The sequence below is a fragment of the Elgaria multicarinata genome, chromosome 2 (assembly GCF_023053635.1).
Source record: "Elgaria multicarinata webbii isolate HBS135686 ecotype San Diego chromosome 2, rElgMul1.1.pri, whole genome shotgun sequence".
Lineage (NCBI taxonomy): Eukaryota > Metazoa > Chordata > Lepidosauria > Squamata > Anguidae > Elgaria > Elgaria multicarinata.
Window position 1 is genome coordinate 34,266,601 of NC_086172.1, and position 20,469 is coordinate 34,287,069.

The 20,469-nt window shown below is 43.2% G+C and overlaps 1 protein-coding gene across 1 annotated transcript; it reads right to left on the reverse strand.

The window, feature by feature from the left end:
- Positions 1-9,178: 9,178 nt before the first annotated feature.
- Positions 9,179-9,802, reverse strand: LOC134393269 (enoyl-CoA hydratase domain-containing protein 3, mitochondrial-like). Its single transcript, XM_063118298.1, is given in 1 exon segment — positions 9,179-9,802. A coding segment is annotated over 1 exon segment (624 nt).
- Positions 9,803-20,469: the final 10,667 nt, after the last annotated feature.

Here is a 20,469-nt window from a genome sequence, read left to right on the forward strand (position 1 = left end):
TTTAACTTATTTATTTATAACTAGAATGGAATAGTGGGTGGGGTTAGTGGCAGTTGGAGAAAGTCAGGTAGAAGGAGAGCAAAGACAGTTAGTGAAGGGTCAGGAAAATTGGAGCTAAGTTAGGATGAAGAGATAGTGACCTGGTTTGCTAACCCATACTTTATTTAAAATCAGCCACTCCACATGGCAGTACTATACCTCCCAGAATGCCTTTGGTGGCCCACAGGTGCCTGCATCCTTTGAGAGGCATTTCTCTCCTCTCATTACCGATGCTACTCCTCAATACTCCATGCACTGAGGAGTAGCATCACTGAGGAGGGGAGGTAAGCAGCTGTCAGTGGACATGTCCAGCTCTGCCCAAGTCCTGCTGGGACTGCCTCGGCCCGTGCTTCTCACACACCAAGTATTCGATCAGGAGCCTGTATTGAAGGGCTGGGGCCAGGCACTTGCCCCCTTTTGTCAGACCTGTTTCTGGGCATGTGCAGAGTGCCTTCCCTTCCTCCCTCTCTCCTTCCCTCTTAAGGATGAAGGCCACATACATGCTTCCCCCAGATCCTGAGAAAACAGCGATATCAGGATGGGGTGTGTGAGAGCATATTCACTTAAACTGCAACCATCTATATTACAACTCTGCTTAACTTTCAGACATAAATGGGGGGAATCATGATTGGAATAGCAGCAGGGCATCTTTGACCTGTGCCATTGTCACAACAAAAAACCTTCCCTCCCAACTTCTGGGGCTGGGGAAAGGAAGAGTGGAGAAGAAGACTGCTCTGCTGGGTACAGAATATTATTTGGGTTCCATGGGTCTGGAAACGTGGTTAGTCCTTGAATTGGAACTTGAAGGGCAGCAGCAAATATGGCTGCAACTAAATCACCCATCTTTAGAAGCACCAAGAGCTGGTTGAGTTAGATATATTTTGAGGTAAATATCACAGCTTCTGCCCTCATCAGTAGCTGTGTTATTAAATGAGTATCAGGAGTTGCTGTTTGGAGTGCCTGGAGATGAAAGCTCCTTAGGAAAACAACAGCAACAGAGATATGACTGGCATAATGCTTATGAGTTGCCCTCAGGATTAAGGCAATTTGGACTAAGAGTTCTCAGCCAATAGATCCAGAAATTTCTAAGTTTGTCAAACACGACAGTGACTTTTGTTTATTCTACTGGTACATTTTCATTAATAAAACAAAAAGGAAATCCATCCGATATCCTAAACTCCTTTTATCTGATTGATACTGAAACTTGTATCCCATTTCACATAGTGGTAATGATGATGGACAGTGCATGGCGCTCCTTTCTATGCTTCACGTGGTATTAACACTAAACAGTAGAATTATTAGCATTGTGCCATCTATTTGCTGTAGGAGATATTTGTTGGAAGCAATATTTTCTTGAAAACACAAAACCCATTTCTCCTGCTGCAAAATAATAATAACAACAAACCATGTGTACGTTAAAAGATATTCAAACAGATTTGCATGCAACTATGATGAGAGAGACAAAAAAGTTCTATTTAAGGTGTTGGGGGAAACAGGAGGTACCTATGTTTCCTGTCTTGACCCCCAACTCTCCTGAATATGCACAGCCTCCCTCAGGAATATTCTTATGCTCCTGCCCTATTCACTTTCTAACTTCCTCCTTGTTGTCTCTTTCTTTCAGCCTCTTCCTTTTTCTTTCTCTCTTTTCTGTCTTTAATCTATCCTTGCTCTGACAACTGTGGTTCTATATATAAAGTCGACTTTCCTCGAGCTGTTTTAATGAAACGAACTCTCTTTAAAATTATATTGGAAATCTCTTATTAATTATTCCTTCCTTCCTACAATGAACATGACTAACAGTCACACTGGCTAAATCATTCTTTAACACCCTCGTAAACTATTAAATTTTATAGAGACTCTTTCACGCTGCCTGCCTGCTTATATTAAGAACACCGCCCATAGTGGGGATGGGGAGACAGGCAAAGGTTAAGTTTCGTAGGGTGAAATCCAATGTTGTTCACACACCAGCAGAACAGCGTCTGACAACAGAAAGGAAACCTCCTTCCCACTGCAGCTCCTGTGCCTGCCCAAATATGATCCAGAGGGTTGGGAGACCTGCCAGAGCAGATTTTGGGGGTATGTGAGGTGTTGCGAGAAGAGAGCAGGGGAAAGTTCCACCACTTGAACAGAAGTCAGCTCACGGTGACGTTGGATGTCATCCATAATATTTCATTTTCTTTCCAGAAGTAGCAGAGAATGATAGAGCGTAATGTCTTCATAATCAATCAGAATGACTGCCACCATCTTTTAAATGCCTTATTGACAAAATTGTCTTTGCCCACAGAAATGAACAGCAGATGCTTTGCCTTGTTGGAATTTATTTTATCTTACTTTGCCTTCCCAATTCACTAGGGTACGGCATCCCTCAGCATCCCCTGACCTTGTTGCTGTGGTAATCAGGATGAAGGAGGTACCCAATGTGAACAAATTAACATTCAAGGTTTGTTGTGCTCTTGAGAGGGGAAAATGTGTCACATGGCAATCCTCCTGGGATTCCTATCCATTACAGGTGACTCCTAATAGAGCATGCAGAATGAAGATAAGTAGCTGATGTTAATGAAATGCACCTGCAGGGAAAGAGCTGGGCCAGATCTATACCAAGCAGGATATCAAACTTTGAAAATGAGTTTGAAAACAATATATGTAATGCATCCTGGGACTAAACAGTTGTCAAAACCATTATAAACTGTTATAAAGCACTAGTGTAGATCCTGCCCAGGTGGCATTTTGCATCTAGCTGTATTTGTAGACAACAGGGTCAACAAAGGTGCCAGGTGAATGCATTATAAAATATTATGGGGTGGGGAGAAATTACATTTAGGATGAGGCAACCAATGGATAAGGGATGGTATGAAACTAGGAGTCTTAATATTTCATCTTACCATCTGCCTACATCTGAGTGTGCAACACCTGTATCCATGATGCATGAAAGCAATATATGAGTGTATGATCCTCCCCATTATACACAGGTAAACACCAAAAAATTGGAGCATTGACCGAAGTGGAGAACTTAACATGGAAAGCTGTCTTAAGATTCCTACAAAGCCCTATTTCCTTTCATTTGTTGAGCTACTCTTTATTGCTGACAGTATTTGTATGATGTCATTTGTATGCATTTATCCAAGTCCATGCTTCGTTTGAGTGTTACTGTATGTGCATGAAAATACATGCAAATTTCTGTGTGGAGTGTGTGTGTGTGTGTGTGTGTGTGTGTGTGTGTGTGTGTGTGTTTGTGGAAACAGGACAGAACAAATTTTGTGGAAAAATGAGAACCTGAGCAAAATCTATCTTTCTTGAACGGACAATTGTCTTGCTTAGTTTGCATAGTTTTGCCTTGGGGGTCATTTCAAAGAGGTAGACTCTATTCAGGTTAAAGAGACATTTGTTGCTAAATAAAAGCTTTGTGGATTACTTAGCAAGCCTCTTCATTTGCCTCCCATCAAAAACACGAGCCACAGCTTGTCCATTCAAGAAAAGAAAGAAGTTAATTCTCAAAGGCCCATGACTTCAAAGCTCCTGGTCTGGTGGTAGGTTCTGGCATAATCTCTCCGACTTTCTCACAGCCTCTTTACACACTGAGTGTTTTAGCTTCCAGTGGATCCTAGCATCAGTTAGTGTTTCTGAATGCTCACTCCCGGAAGCACCCTCATCTCCCACAGAGTGTGTAGAATTTGGCATTGAGGAGATAAGCTCTGAAGGGGGCTGATTTCCAGCTGAGGAACCCACCGTGAGAGCAGGGCCGGTGCCAGGCTTTTTTGCGCCCTAGGCAAGGTGACCTGTTTTCACCCCCTCCCACCCCACCGTATCCCCCACCACCCCAGGTAGGTGGAGACAGGTTACCTGTCCCTCTCCCGAAGTCCTCCTGGCTTAGCGGGACGCTGCAGTGGGGTGGGTGGGTGGACAGCTCCACTTCCGTCCATTCCACCCCCCAGCTTGGCTTTGGCTGGGAGGGCCCAGCCGAAACCAAGCCGGGATGCTGGGGGAGGGAAGTCAGACAGCTCCATGTTCTGACTTTTGGCGTGCGCCGGAAATCAGAACATGGAGCCGCCCACCCCCACCCCTGCCCCCCAGTGTCCCGGGTTGGCTTCGGCTGCTGGGCGGACGCCCAGCTGAAGCCAAGCCAAGGATGCTGGGGCGGGGGGGCGGAAGGGTTCGGAACGGCATGCCCGGAAGCTGCCCTCACTCAGCCAGAGCAGCTCTGGGACTGGGAGGGTGACTTCCGGGCGCGCCGTTCGGCACCCCCTTACCACTATGGTGCTCTAGGTGGCCGCCTAACTGGCCTCTATGGAAGCGCCGGCCCTGCGTGAGAGCTTCCTCCCCCACTGGTAGGGGCTGGCTAGTGTCTGGTGCTGCGTCTTCTAGTTCTGAATCTGATTCTGATTGATTACCTGAAACATCTTCTCCAGAAACAGGGGCAGTAGGGTTAGACATGACACTCTCCTGCTGCTATTGTGCCCACCCCACCGTGACCGTTCTCCTTCACCCTCCAGTTCATTGGTTCTTGTCGTTGATGGACATTGTGATCAAGTGGCAGCCTTCCCCCCTCGCTCATCAGAGTTCCTATGGGAATTAACCAAAATGCTTACAGCTCCCTCATTTTTAAAGATAAAGAGATGGAACTTGGGACGGTGAGAGCTCTTGTAGGGCTTTAGGCTTGCCAAGTTTGAATCAAATCGGTTCATCCCTTGATTTTTAGGTATCTTTAATCCCCCACCTCAGAAGTAAGCATAGGGTTGCAGATCACTTCTTTCCCGTTTGTGGTTTTAGACTTTTTTTTTTTTTTTAAAAAAAAGCTTGAGTGACTGCACTATTAAAAGTCAGTTATATATGTGTTTACTGCTGCTAAGATCATCTTCTTGGCTCGCCGCTCTGACCATGTTACTCCACTTCTGAAATCTCTTCATTGGCTTCCAATTCACTTCAGAATCCAATATAAACTTCTCCTGTTGACCTACAAAGCTTTTCACTGTCTAGCTCCTTCCTATCTCTCCTCTCTCATCTCACACTATTGCCCCGCTCGTGCTCTTCGCTCCTCTGATGGCATGTTTCTCGCCTGCCCAAGGGTCTCTACTTCCCTTGCTCAGCTTCGTCCATTTTCTTCTGCTGCCCCTTACGCCTGGAACGCTCTTCCAGAACATTTGAGAATTACAAGTTCAATCGCAGCTTTTAAAGCTCAGCTAAAAACCTTTCTTTTTCCTAAAGCTTTTAAAACTTGATTTTGTTCTGACTTTATACTGTTAGTTTTACCCTACCCAGTGCCTGTTTACCCTACCCTGTGCCTGTTTGCATTCTCTTCCCCTCCTTATTGTTTTATTATGATTTTATTAGAATGTAAGCCTATGCGGCAGGGTCTTGCTATTTACTGTTTTACTCTGTACAGCACCATGTACATTGATGGTGCTATATAAATAAATAAATAATAATAATAATAATAATAATAAAAATAATAATAATAATAATACTCAGAAGTAAGAGGGGATCTACACTAGTATATGAAATGTTGTTTTTACAGTCATTGAACGTTTTGTTTTTGAACGATTTAAAACATAGCAGTTTTTAAAATGTTTACTTACTTTTCTCTTTCAGTGGGAATGCATTCCTTTTGGCCACACTAAGAAAAGAAATCCTTTTGTTCTTTTTCGCCGTCTGCCCATTTCCCCTCCCACTTCCTCTTCTCTCCAGAATCATCCAACAACAAACAATCCAGCAAGCAGCCTCCCAAAAGTGAAACTAAAAGTGTCTGCAAAAAAGAGGCTTGAAAGAAAAAAACGGCTCCAACTTTGGGCACGGAAATTACATAAACATGCCCCCCAGGAATGCGATTGGCTAATTAAGAACTACAGGAAACCCATTTAATACGATGAAATCGGCCACATCATACCAAATAAAACGACTTATTTCAGAGAAGTTCAAAATAAAAACTGGAGAACAGACAACAATAAAATGTCACAAACTGAACATCATGTGGCAAAATACTACCAAACGCACACTTTAAAATGGTAAGACACGTTCTAACTTGACTAGTGTAGATCCCCTCCAAGTCTCTCTCTCTCACTCTGTTCAAAGGGGTTTACTCAAAGGTAAGCATGCATCAGATTTTAGTATGACTTGGATGTAAATGAAGTTGTAACCAATGGGATTTACTCTTGAATAAGGGAATCAAGCCTGAGCAATAAACGAGCTTCATTGAACACACACACACACCTCTCTGATTCTGCCTTAAATCACCCCAGTGCAGAATCAGAGGTGTGTATGTGTGTGTTAATGGGTGGGAATGATTGGAGGAGATAAAAATTGCTTTAAAAATCAAGGGATAAACCAATCTGATTCAAACTTTGCATGCCTAAAACCCTCATGGTCCCAAGTTTCATCTCTTTATCTTTAAAAATGATGGAGCTGCAGGCAAGGAGCATATTCAAGCAAATGCACATAGAAACGCCATCCAGACCTTTCCCATCCACATGGGAAGACCAGGAAATGAGTGAGTGGGGGGGGTCATTAAGGACCAAGCTTGTGTGTGTATCCCTCCCATCCCCTCTAGCCCTCACATGCACAGTCTGAATGACTGGAAAGCTCTAATGCTTTTGCAGTGCAGCTGGACTTGCCCTTGGGCTCAGAATTTGGGGAACTTGTTATCATTCTCTAAGGATGTCTTTAGGGCCTATTAATTTGTAAGGTGATACAGACCTCATTCAGGGGCAAGGACCATTTGTCTCAAATGCCAGTTGTCAAATCTTCCCTGTGATGTCATAAATCCCATACTTCTCATGACAAGGCAAGGCTGCATGATTTCAGACAACGGTCTCTCCCCTTGAACATTGAGCTTGCATAATCTGCATGGGAAGACTTGTACCTCCTCACAAATGCCCAGATGAATCAGTAGCTTAGACTGCACTAGATAATTGAAACAGCAGGTGATCTCTAGCCAAGGGAGGGGGGGATTGTCCAGCACTAAGGACCGCACGGAGGACAGTATTCAGTAGAACTTCCTAGTGCATCACTAATGTGCAATTCTGTGTAATCTTAATCAGGATCTGTGTGTGTGTATGTGCGTGTGTGTGTGTGTGTGTGTGTGTGTGAGAGAGAGAGAGAGAGAGAGAGAGAGAGAGAGAGAGAGAGAGAGAGAGAGAGAGAGAGATGAAAAATGTACTGCTGTAACTGTCAAAATCACTGCTGGAAAGCTGTGGCTGTATTCATGAATGCTCTGAGTTACATATTGCCCCCATTCAGAAGACACCTTAAACCATGGCTTTAACCATGGTGGTTAAGCCAGAAAGCCAGGCTGTGTTCAGAACACACCTTAAACCATGGCTTTAATCAAGGTGAATAAAGCTTTCTGGCTTAACCACCATGGTTAAAGCCATGGTTTAAGGTGTCTTCCCAATGGGGCCACTATATTTTCCATGGAAATGTGTTTTAGGGAGTCAATCATAGACAAGATTTTGTATGTCTGAACTGGCCCTCAGTGGCATGGCCTCATGGCCCAGGTTAACTTTTCTTGTATAACAGAGTGGATAGTTGACTGCCTTTTCCTCCCTGACTGTTTTCTTTCTCACAGCTCATATCTTTCCTTCTGAAGCTGTGTCGTTGAGGGAACTGGCCTGACGTTCTTTACCTGTGGGTTAGATTCAGAGGAAACAGGGTCATTCCATTACTGCAATTCATCTTTCTATCTTTACGCACTGCGGCCCATGATAGCAGTGAGGAAGGGGAGCTTTGACAGTCCAGTCAGTTGCAATAAAAGCCACTGAGGTAATGCGCTCTCTGTGTGCCAAGCAAAGAGACTTCACAACAAGGTGCTTTTGGTTCACATTCCCCTTAGGAAATAGGTGACTTATAAGCGGCTCGTGCTCTCCTTCTCTCCAGTAGAAATAAATCAGGGTAGCTGACTGAAAAGTGCAGAATGCGGAGGCACTGAATATGATCAGTACTTCATTTCCTTTCAGATAGTTTTTCACCTAATGTGGTGACCTTGCCACATTTATTTATCTGTTCTGAGACCAGGATGAAGCCTCTGGAAACAGACCTTGTTTACAAAAATTCTGAAAAGCAAGGCAATAACGTCAATGAAGAAAATGACGACGACAAAGAAAGTTTCCCCGGAATGAGTTCTTACTCACTGGGTTGTATCCAATGTTAGTCCTACTTAGAGTAGACCCACTGAAATAAATGGGCCTTAAAGTTGGACTAACATTGGATATAACCTTCTCTTTGGAAATATGTTTATCACACAGTAATATACAGTTGAGAAAATTCATGTTATGCTTTTATCTTAGGGATGGGTGAATAAATGAAGCTTGAGTTCCACCTCAAAGCTTGGTCAAATGCACAGAGCCTAACATGTCCCAGATCACAAGAAATTTCTAACCACAGGAGATATAGACTAATGATGCTGTCTTAAGCAAAGTCACTTGACTTGATCTGCCCTGCTGTCTTGAGCACACATAATCATAGTTGTCCCCAAATTAGAGCCTTTTGTTGTTGTTTGAATGGGAAAGGTGGACATGTTTTACAGCATGCTTCCAGTTGTGGACGTCCATCCCATTAGCTGAAGCATAAAAATGCAAGTTTCCCCCCTCAAAATACACATTTTGAATATGCACATTTTCCCAACATCGCATTCTCAGGAATATGTGAGCTTTGCCCAAAAAGTATGTTCAAGTTCATGTTCAGAGACATGAACGGGGCATATTTTGATGTTTAATGTACTGAAAGAACATTCCCATAAAACCCTATTTCATATGTATCTGAAAAGCCTAATTTAAATGAAGAGAGAGCTAATATTTGTTTATTTATTTATTTTATTTAAGCATTTTTATGCCACCATTCAGCCAAAAAAGGCTCTCATGGCGGCTTACGAAAGTATTTCTTGACAGTCCCTGCCCACAGGCTTACAATCTAAAAGACATGACACAAAAGGAAAAGGGATTGGGAGGGAGGAGGAGGGGGGAAAGGAAAGGAAATTCAGGCAGTACAATCTTAGTTGCAAAGTTCAGCAGTTAAAGTTGGCAGTTGGCAGCAGGAGGGAGGGGGCTCTCAGCTGGAGCTGGACCCAGGCACGATGGAGAGGTGCCTGGCTGCTGCTTCCTCCATAATATGTTTCTTAAAAGGTCAAGGGTGTCCTTTAGGAAACTCAATTTCAGGTATGAGACCAGACAGGCTTGTGTTTAGAGATGAAGGCCTCGATCCCTTCCTGACCATTCTTGAGGGCAAGGTTGTCCACCATGACCTGGAAGGCTATTCTGTAGGCGGTGCCAACATCCTGCTCAATCTGTTTGTAAAAAGTGGCTTTCCCCAGAGACACAACGGAGTGGCTGCACACACATATCTTGCGGGAGATTCTCAGGGTCTCATCTTCCAACTTGTCCTCTGGTACCACCCTGCTGATGAGCCCATGCAGAAGCGCATCCTGGGCTGTCATAGGCTCTCCTGTAAACAGGATCTCCAGTGCAACCTTTCTAGGGAGAGATCTCCCCACTGCCACTGTGGGCGTCGAGCAGAACAGCCCAACGTTTACTCCCGTGGTGGCATACCGGGACGTCTCACTGGCCACGGCAATATCACAGCTTGCTACCAGTTGACAGCCAGCTGCAGTAGCCAGGCCATTCACCTTAGCGATGACAGGGACAGGTAGCTTGGGAAGCAAAGTCATGACCCCAGAGCAGGTCTCAAAAACTTCTAGGTGGTGCTTCTCGCCTTGCTCGCAAGTCAGTTCCTTTCAATCATGGCCGGTTGAGAAAACTGGTCCTTCACCTAAGAACATGGTTGCCAACTGAATGCATGATTTTCATTATAATAAGTTCTCCACAAAGGTAAAACCAAATGAGACCTCAATGATTTCTTTACTTCCACCCATTGCCTGCATTTTGGTGCAATAAGCTATACTTAAACCACCTTGATAAATTATCTGCAAACTACTAGAACTGGGTGAAACCCACCCAAGGCGACATGCAACAAAATTGAAGCATACATAATTTAAAACAGATAAAACAATTATCCGCTGAAACACAACCATTTCTACTTAGATTGAGGGGGGAATAAAATAAATAGATTTCAGGGACATAATGAGAACTTTGTCTTTTGTCTATGAATTGCATGTCCTTGCTGGAGGACTCTTCCTCGGAGCCAGAGCTCCCTGAGACAGATGATGCCATTATTGAATCATCAATATCGGAAGACTTGGGGAAGCCTGGGCCCTCAGGAGAAAGGACCACGGGTCCATCCCCACAGGAAGAGGGGAGCTCTGATTTAGAAACAGACCCCCCCACCAGATCCAGAGAGTGTTGTTGCCTTAAGAGGCTAATCTAAAGGGCTCCTGTAGGAAGGGGTGTGTATCTGCAAGGAAGGACTCCTCATGAGAAAGCAGCTCCTCATGAGTAGGGTTGTGACCAGAGAGCTCTAACGTACTGCAGCTGAACTCTGGGTGGGGCTCAGTAGTCTTTGGTGTTAAAAGCCTACAGTGTCTGCCTAGGCAGTACTAGAAATAACATTATTCTCCCAGCTTCTGTGTCTTGTAACATGTCTCCTGGACCGTGTCCTGTAGTTGATGCTCTGTGCTACAGATCCTAGGACTTCTTCTTGACTCTGTTTCTGGACTGTGTAAAGTATCTGATTACCAAACTGTGCATTGACCTCTGCCTGCTGTCTCAGCCACTCCTGTCTTAGTCTGATGTATCTGACTGCTTGTAGGGGCTTTGACCTTTGCTTGCTTCATTAACTTGCATCTTGGTTAGTGCCTTCCCTCAAAAGTCTTTTGCAGCCAATGCAGGACAGTGAACTAACCCCCTTCCACTCCGCATGACTTGACTTTCAAAGGTGGTTTGCCATTGGAAGAGGCCTGCCGTTTGAGAAACACTAATTCCAAGTCCCTTTGGGTATGGAAAACTAGTTTCTTGCATCTTTGGAATTCAGCTATAGTCTTTATCAGAAGATATACTGTGCACATGTTTTTAATTGCAAAATCATATTAGTTGCAGACTTGTACTTGAGCTCCACCTGTAGGAAATTAGAGAGAGAAGTATTCATCCATTTATCTTAAAACTGACTAAAACAGAGGAATTATACTGGAAAATGTTGAGCTACTGGTTATGATGTTCATTTACCTGTTTAATAAGTTGGCTAATTGGCTGTTTGCTACATAACACATCTAATCTTCTCCTTGTATACTTGCTATAAAACAGGCTGAGCCAAAGAGTCAGCGCAATAAGAAGCCTTTGAAATAATATGCAGCTTGGAAATGGCATTTTAGCTTTTAATGTATTTCTTCTAAAGCTTAATGGGTAAGTTGTAAAATAACATTGCTGCATAGAAATAATTCGACAGGTATGCTTTCCTCTTTGCTTACTGGATAATTTTTTTTAAAAAATGTAACTAATTAAAATTATAAAACCTCCTATAGAAATCCATGGCTTCAAATGCCAAGTATGAATTTGATTTAGGGTTTCATGTTAAGAGATTGGAGCTTTCTATCTGTACTGAGAGTCTGCAAAAGCAATTACCGTTCTTCCTTTCAGCTCAGAATATAAGATTTCTAGCTACTAGTGACTCTGAGAGGAGGCCTCCAATAATGAGTTCACTGCCTAAAGAACAGGTTCTAAAAAGTAAGTGGAGAGCGAGCTAAGGTATAAAAATGGTGTTGTTGTTTTTTGTTGGGAGCAATTGAAAAGTAGTTTGAAAATACATTATTGTTTTAGGTTAAACAGAGCGATGCAAAATATTTGTTCTTGAAACTTGAAATATGATAATGGTGCTGGTGAAGTGGCAAAATATTAGAGAGGTGCAAGCTCCTGACACCCAAGAACTCAAATGTTTTGATTGAGGAGGAATTATTATTATTATTATTATTATTATTATTATTATTATTATTTATTTATATAGCACCATCAATGTACATGGTGCTGTACAGAGTAAAACAGTAAATCGCAAGACCCTGCCGCATAGGCTTACATTCTAATAAAATCATAATAAAACAATAAGGAGGGGAAGAGAATGCAAACAGGCACAGGGTAGGGTAAACAGGCACTGGGTAGGGTAAAACTAACAGTATAAAGTCAGAACAAAATCAAGTTTTAAAAGGTTTAGGAAAAAGAAAGGTTTTTAGCTGAGCTTTAAAAGCTGCGATTGAGCTTGTAGTTCTCAAATGTTCTGGAAGAGCGTTCCAGGCATAAGGGCAGCGGAAGAAAATGGACCGTTTGCCTAGAATTTTACTTTGCCACTTAATTTCACCTAATTTAGGGGTGCTGTTCCTCCACGCTCTTGAAAAATGTGCTAGGCTTATCAAAACTAGGCAGAGTGGTGATGGTCTCCAGGAGAAGGAGGCAGAAATCCTGCACAACCTGGCCAATTGCAACTGCAGTTAAAATTCACGACAGCCCTGTCAACTTTAGGGTGACCATATGGGAAGGAGGACAGGGATCCTGCATCTTTAACTGTTGTATAAAAAAGGGAATTTCAGCAGGTGTCATTTGTCTGCACCTTGTGAAATTCCCTCTTCGTCACAACAGTTCAAGCTGCAGGGGCCCTGCCCTCTTTTGTATGCAACTGTTTAAGATACAGGAGCCCTGTCCTCCTTTTCATATGGGCACGCTAATCAACTTAAGACTAACTGCTATCCAAAGCAAGATGAAATTGACCTTTAGCAGCAGTGTGTGGGGAATTCAGGTGCAAGTACTAACGGAGCAGCTGGATTGGGCTGGAATGTATAACCCAATGGTAGACCAGAGGGAGAGAGAAGATTCTCTCTCCAATCTGTCTGAAGGCCTCATGTCCCAGAGAGCCAACCAGTGCTCTGACTGGCTCCCTGGAACAGGAGCAATCCTGCTTTCCATAATACTATGCACAATGGTGAGCAGGCACAATTGCCCCAACTCTAACTTCCTAGTCCCCTGGCTGTTTGCCCCATAAATTCAGAGTCTATGAGCTGTTGCTTAGTGAATCGCTTCCCCTGTTTAATGAAATCACACTGACTTGTGCTGCCTTTGGACTTCTCTTGGAATAAGGGATGGAAAGTACATCAACCTTATCTACATTTGCTGCTCTATTTTGACAGCCTATACTAGCTGGATCTGCCAGGCATTGGGCTAAAATATTCAGAAATAGCAAAAGTTGGTAAAAACAAGTTCAATAATTAATATTTAGGGAATGGGAAAGATTATTAATGACTTGATTTTCCTATATATCTAAAACCCTCTCGAGAATGAGAGGTCAGCTTTCTGTTAGATTTATCTGTTTGCTACAGGCATCCCATCTCCAATGTGCCCCCAACTGCAGTAGATGCTGAAGAACCTGCAAGGAAAATAAAAAATGCATGTGTAGCACAATCCTAAACATTGTACATCAGAAATGAGTCAGAACAAATTCAACACAATGAGAACTACGCTCTTGTAAGTGTGCTCCCCCCGTTCTCCTTTCCTTTTTTCCTTTTCTCTTTTTGGGTTGCCAGCGCTTAAGAAGTACTTGGCTTCAGCTGTGCTATGAAGTTACACTCTCTGATCCCCAGAAGCACTTCCTGTAATTTGACCCATGGATGGTGGTGCGATGTAGTTGTGGCTATATGTGAGTTCTACAGAGAGCAGGGCATTTCCAGGCCAGTCCTTCAGTTTTGGGCAGGACAACATTTGTGGGCTGGCCAGAGGAGGAGGAGACACACCACACATAACATGCTGGAGGGTGGTGGGCAGGGAGTGGGCAGGGCCTGACCTTACTTAAGCCAGCTCCACCCCAAAGTCAATCCCCTTCCCTTCTGGCAGCTCCCACCCTCCCAGCTTAGCTGGTTATATTTTCTTGGGGCTGAGCAGGAGTTTTTGGCTCTTCATCTGATAGGGTTTTTTTACCTACACGGGGGATGTCTGAGGAATTCCGTGAGGTGGGGGATGGGGTTCTTCAAGCTTTTCCCAGACTTTGTCACGACTCCTTGACTAGGGCCAGCTCACAGATTTTCCTTTTTAAATAGAGCTGGGAGTTGGGGCAGAGACATGGCAGGAGCTGGGAGACCTGGTGAGGGATTGGGTTGCTAGAAGAATTGGTGTGTTGCTGGGAGGTGTGGGGGGAGAGATACAAAGGAGGGTTGGGGGATGTGGTGGAGCAGACTCAGTGGTGGGAGGGAGATGTAGTGGGGAAGATACCACAGACGTGGCTGTGTGTGGAGTGGGGGAGTTACGCTGAAGGAAGGGTAGATATTTCAAGAATAGCAATGTGGAGTGGGTAGATGTGAAGCCTTTTCCTGAAGTTCAGAAGCATTTCAAGGAAGGTTCCCCCCGCCAAACAGCAATTTCTGCAAATTACTGCTGCAAATTACAACCATAATTTGCATAATTTGCCCAAATTGCAGACATAATCTGCACAAATTGCTTTTTGCAAAGGAATCCCCTACCCCTGAAAAAGTTACCAGATTTCGGGAAAAAAACTTCAGTTCAGGTCACATGGACAAATCAAGTTGGAGGTGCTGTGAGAATCCATTGGGCCCCAAAAGGGCCAAATTTACCTGCGATGGACGTCCCTACTTTACACAGAATCTGGTTGAGGTTAATTGGTTTCAGTTGTTAGCGAGTTGCTGGTTAAGTAGGTTAATTTGGTCGCATTTGGCTGAGAAATGCAGGTGAGGTCTGGATACAGAGACAATTAGGTAAGCATCCTGAGACACCTTTAAGGTGACTGGCCATGCCTGGGACATAATGTTCTAAGGCTGTGCAACCTGAGCCAGGGCAGCTCACAGATTTTCATGGCGAGGAGTCTTTGGGCTCATCTACCCCAAGCAGGATATTCCACTATGAAAGCAGTATATAAAAGGCAGGAGCCACACTGCTGCTTTATAGCGGTATTGAAGTGCACTGACAACTGTTGGGGCCCATTGACGTATACTATATACTGCTTTCATACCGCTATATCCTGCTTGGTGTGGCTCCTGCCTTTTATATACCACTTTCATAGTGGAATATCCTGCTTGGTGTAGATGAGCCCTTCATGAAAACATCATGTAAACACACTGGCCACAATTTGCGTAAGTCACACAGATTTTGACTTATGCAAATTGCAGCTCTAACTATGCCTAACTTACACAACGTGCAGCCACAAGTTGTGGAAGTTAGGGATATTTATGGCCGCAATTTGTGCAAATTAAGTAAATGATGTTTTTTATGAAGGGGAAAAACATGAACATTTCTGGATTTTGCCCCTGGCAAGCTGAGCAATGGCCATCTCTGAGTTAAGTTAAAACCACACATTCACACACACACACACACACACACACCCCTTGCAGTTCGTTCTTGAGTTCAGTAGAATGTGGCCCTGTTTAATTCCAGCTGTGGCGTCTTCCCACTGTGTTCCAGATCAGTCTGCAAGTATCTTGTTCAAACCTTGCCTGAGCAATAGATTCAGTAGATGGTTCTCTGTGTCGTAGCTTACAAGGCTATTCTATGAATTATTTTTATAATGAAAGAAAGTGCTTTAAATACTTGAAATGCACTATATAATTGCTAACATAAATATGGAACATATGTGTAGTGTTGTTGCCTTTGACAGAAAGACACTCTGTGTTTGCTTGAGGCACTATGTTCTTGTTTTAGTTCTTCTACAGCTGAGCCCTCAAAGTAAATAACAATTCCAGAGCTTAGATCAGTGTGCTGTAATAACAGAAAAGGGATGGGCAAACAAAGATGTACAAGTTGCTGTGTGCCTTAGCCAATGAAAATAGTCCTCAAATGAATTATGACACAGCCCTGATAACCTTTCAGCTTTTAATGGGTAAAGTTTCTGACACTCATTGGGCTAAGCCATAGGGGCACTAACCCTTTTGCAGCAAGTAGTTAGTGAGCATGGTTAAACCGTGGTTATTAGCCACCGTGGTTAGGAAAAATGCCATTCACATGACATGCTAAGCCATCATAATTAGCTCAAAATGCTTAACCATCATGTCTTAGCATGTTGTCTGAACAGGGCCATTCTGATGGTACTTGGAGATATAATTGTGTTGTGTGTGACATACTTAGATCAAAAACCTCGAAAGCAAGCTATACGCATTTTTTCAGCTCTCATAACTTCGGAGTTCCCCCTCCCATTGAGGGGGCTGCTGTTTTTCACATTTGGAGTTCACAATCCCAGAATAAATGGTGGTTAGGCACTTTTGTCTTTGTTCTTGTGAACAGGTGCGCTTAAAAAAAACACCCTGCAGAAATTGTATTTTTCTAAAGACTCAGGAAAAGAGAAGGCAAATGAAACTGAAAAGTATTCCTACCCCCATAATGTCTACATCTATTTCATTAACTGGAAAGATTATCACAAAACTTCAATGTTTTCTGTTCAGGACATGGAAATATCCATTGTTGGTACAGAAATGTTACTTCCTCTGATTATTAGAACATTCAGCTGCATCTGAAGTCTGGTATGCCTCCTACATTCTTTTCTCCGCTGTTTCAATAAGAGTGCCAGCCTTGGACATTTTCGCACCTGGAGCACAAAGTCAAAATGACACCCAGTCTCCTGTTTATTTTATAACCACCTTGAGGGAATATGAAAGCAGGACAGTGTTCTCGCCTTGGAATCTGCTGGTGAAAGCAACTGCTCCACATCACTTCAGGAGGAGGTCAACCCTGTTCTTTAATTTGGGAGGTCTCACTGCCAATTAACCTTCCCTCATGATGACTGTTTCCAACTTTTTAGCTTACACAGGCTACTGTGACTTGGGTTAGATGTGTTGTAGTGTTCTTCAAGAGTAGCCGTGTCAATCAAATCCTTAGTGATTTGAAGTAACCAGTGGTGTGGTCGTAAATTTTGAAATGCAGGTAACTCTCTCTGTGCGCGTCTCTCTTTTTCTTTCTTTCTTTCTCATTCACAGTTTAAGAAAACCAAAGGAGCAAATCAATCTCTCTCCCCCCCCGCTCTTGTAAAGTATCCGTACATCCCAAATGGAAAATAAAAATATTCAATATATGACAATTATACATGAAAGCCATATAAAAATGCTCCTGCTGTAGCCAAAATCAGTAGACAGTACACATTCACTGAATGCCAAAGTGGTCTGGTTCTGAGATGATGAGATCTCCAGATCATATCCCATTTCATTACTCCATCAGCACAACATCAGATGCAATCCTATACATGTCTACTCAGAAGTACGTTCTATTACTCCCAGCTAAGGGTTTATAGGATTGCAGCTTAAAGAAATGTTCTCATGGAAGGCGGCTAAAAATAAGCCTCTAGCCGTTTGAATATCTCTTCCAAGAACTTTTGTTACCTTTTGAAAGAATATGAAAACAATTAATTAAATTGAGCTGACAACTTTCATCTGGCCAAATAAGGAATTGCCAATTAAAATAAATTTCATTTCTTACATTTTTATACATCCCATAGCTGAAGCTTTGGTGCTGAGAGCAGTGTATGGGTCGTTTCATGCCTGATATAAATAATCCAGAATGTCTTAACCTTCCCAGTTGACAATACAGAAAGGTAGACCTGAGAGAGCAGCAAGTGTAGAAATGGGATTTCCCAGCAGTCCTTTAGGGTGCAATCCTATGCATGTATAGACATGGCTGGCTGGGGAATGCTGGGAGGCTTAGGAATTTTTTTTCTGTCTAAACATGCATAGGATTTCAGCTTTACCATTTCTTCTAGTTGTCCTCATCATGCAATATGGTGTTTTGTTTATGGTTAAGCAAGAACAACATATTTTTAAGGGCATCCATGCATATTATTTTCTAACTTCGCAGTAGTCACTGTCATGAAAACTCCTGACCCTTTCAGCACAGTTCATGCATCTCACACTTGCATTCAGATGTGACAAAGACCTATGGCTGCAGCCATTTAATGACCCCCTACCACCCAGGTTTTCACATCATGGTACAGCTCCTGCAAGGCTACTATGAGGACAGCAACGTTTAATTAAGCAACACTGAAGAACAGGTTTTGCAACCTGTGTTTTGTCCTGTGTTACAAATGAAATCTATTTTACTTATTCTATGAGCATTACAGTCTCCTAATGTCATTTGGGGCTAATGAAATGGATTTTTTTTTTAACCAGGTCACTTCTTCATCATGTCAGAATGTAATTGACTTCTGATTAACATTTTACCTGCCCTTTCAAGTTCTGGAAAATGAGATCAGAGATGTGAGATTCCACGGGAAGAGCTTTTCGTTGTAGTTGCTCAGTTGTTTTGCTGGAACACACTTTGCAACATGGGAAATCTGGCACACATTTTATAAAACAGGCCAACGTGCAGACTGACCAGTAATAGTTCAACACTTGGTTCCATTCCATCAGCCATCTTTCTTTCAAGGTGATTTTGGGAAGCCCAAATTACTGCAAACCTTAGAAGTATATTAACTAGGGGTTTGCAGAGCAAGTCTTCTCTGCCCTGAAATTCAGAGCAGTGTTCCAATGAGGTGATTCCCTACCCTGATTTTCAGAGGGGGTATGTCTCTCTCTGCACCGCTAGATTACTCATGGGCAAACTGCACCATTTTGGGAGGACTGAGCTATTATCAATGGGAATTAACATTAAATGCATACATCATTTTTAAAGATAAGGAGATGAAATTTGGCACAATGATAGTGCTTCCATACAGCTTTAGGCATGCCAAGTTTGGATGAGATCCTTTCATGCATTGATTTTTTAAATGATTTTTAATTACCCCCTCAATTCATTCACCCGCATAAACAAACACACACATGCGCACACACCTCTGATTCTGCTTTAATCCACCCCTGTGCATTTATGGAGAGTGCTTTTATCCTCCTTAAATATGCAGGGATGAACACAGAATCAGAAATGTGTGCGTGTTTATGTGGGTGAATGGTTTGAGGGATTTTTAATTTTTTATTAAAAATCAACTGATGAGATCTTGTTCAAACTTGGAAAGCAAAAAGAACTATTTAAGAGCTATCATAGTGCCAAATTTCATTTCATTATGAGATGTAAGCATTTTAGTTAATTCCCATAGGCAGGGTGGGCAGTGAGAATCCATTCAACCAACTCACTATAAGCCTGTTTGTGCTGGAGATGGAGAACTGTCCTGCCCTGCTCTGCTCTTTCATCAGTAAGACCTCCCTTCCAAGCACATGCCCCCAACAAAGGACATAGCACTAGGATAGCAATTTACCCTGGAGGAAATAAGCTGGACTTTCCCCACTCTGAGAAAACACTAAAAATGGAGGGGAAGAGGTGCAACATCATGTGAGTACCATGCTTCAAAACAAGCATGTTGAGAGTGCGATATAACACTGGTGTGATGGAGCCCTTTCTATCCTCCTGCCTCCTAAGTCTCCACGAGAAAGGAATATGTTCCAATTGGGAAGCAAAGAAAAGCAGAGAGACACTGAAGCTCTGCCTCTCTCAAACTCTCTCTTCCTAATGCTCCACAAACTAGCAGTGCAATGAATTCCAGGATGAGGACAAATGGGGTATGTCATTTGCAATCCCAACCCCTGAGCACTGTGATTGGAAGGGGGACAGAGAGGAGACTGTGGCTATTGGTTAGCTACAGATGTCAATCTCAGAACTACCCCCCTTCACCCCTTGTCATCTTCCTAATATGGGTGTGTGTTCAGTTAGCCGTCCATCAACGTGAAACATGCCCTCACATCACCTAAAAAACCTTCAGACCTACGGATCCATTTAGGGCTCTGAACGATCTTCTAACCACAGTGGCCTGGTTCAGATAACCCGCTAGCAGCATGGTTTAGCGGGTTGTCTGAACCAGGCCACTGTGGGTTTCCAACGATTTTAACGCCGCCCCCTAACTGCACCACCGGATTTTCAGTTCAGAGTACACACCTGTTATATTAACAAAAGTCTGATCTTCGTATAGCAAACATGTGAGGAGAGCGACCCTGCTAGCCCACCCACCCTATTATCCCATTTTTTGCCCTCTTCATATGGAGGTTAATTTTCTGAAGAGCAGAACCTCCTCTAGCCATGGAGGTTCTCCACATGATTCAGAATGGTAGCGAATCAACCTCCATAGATACAGAGAGCCTCTGCAGCCTCCTCCTCGGGAAGCCCCCCTCCATGTGTGACAAATGTGGCAATAGAGCGGGCAGAGCTAGCACATTCCCTCTGCTTGGGTGTTTGGTATACATAGATTTGGAATGCTTGAATGGGGCTCAAGCCTTCCTTAAAAAGAAGGAAGATTTTAACTGCAGTGACGGGGCGAAGGAGGGAATGACAAAGCCATTCTGTAAGTCTATGGCATGTTTTCACCTTGACTGTTGCCTCCACGTCCTCTCTTTGGAGAAGAAGGATACAGTCCAGATAAAATAGACATGAGCAGCTGATGCGATTAGAGACGTGAACATCCCTCCTGCTGGAGGTGAGATTAAAAAGATATGACTGTTTAGTCTAGAGAGGAGATGAATAAGAGATAACCGGAAAGAGGTATAAGAAATAGATAATAGTCGAGAGAAGGTCGTTTGGGAGTACGTCTCCTGTTCTGCCGCAG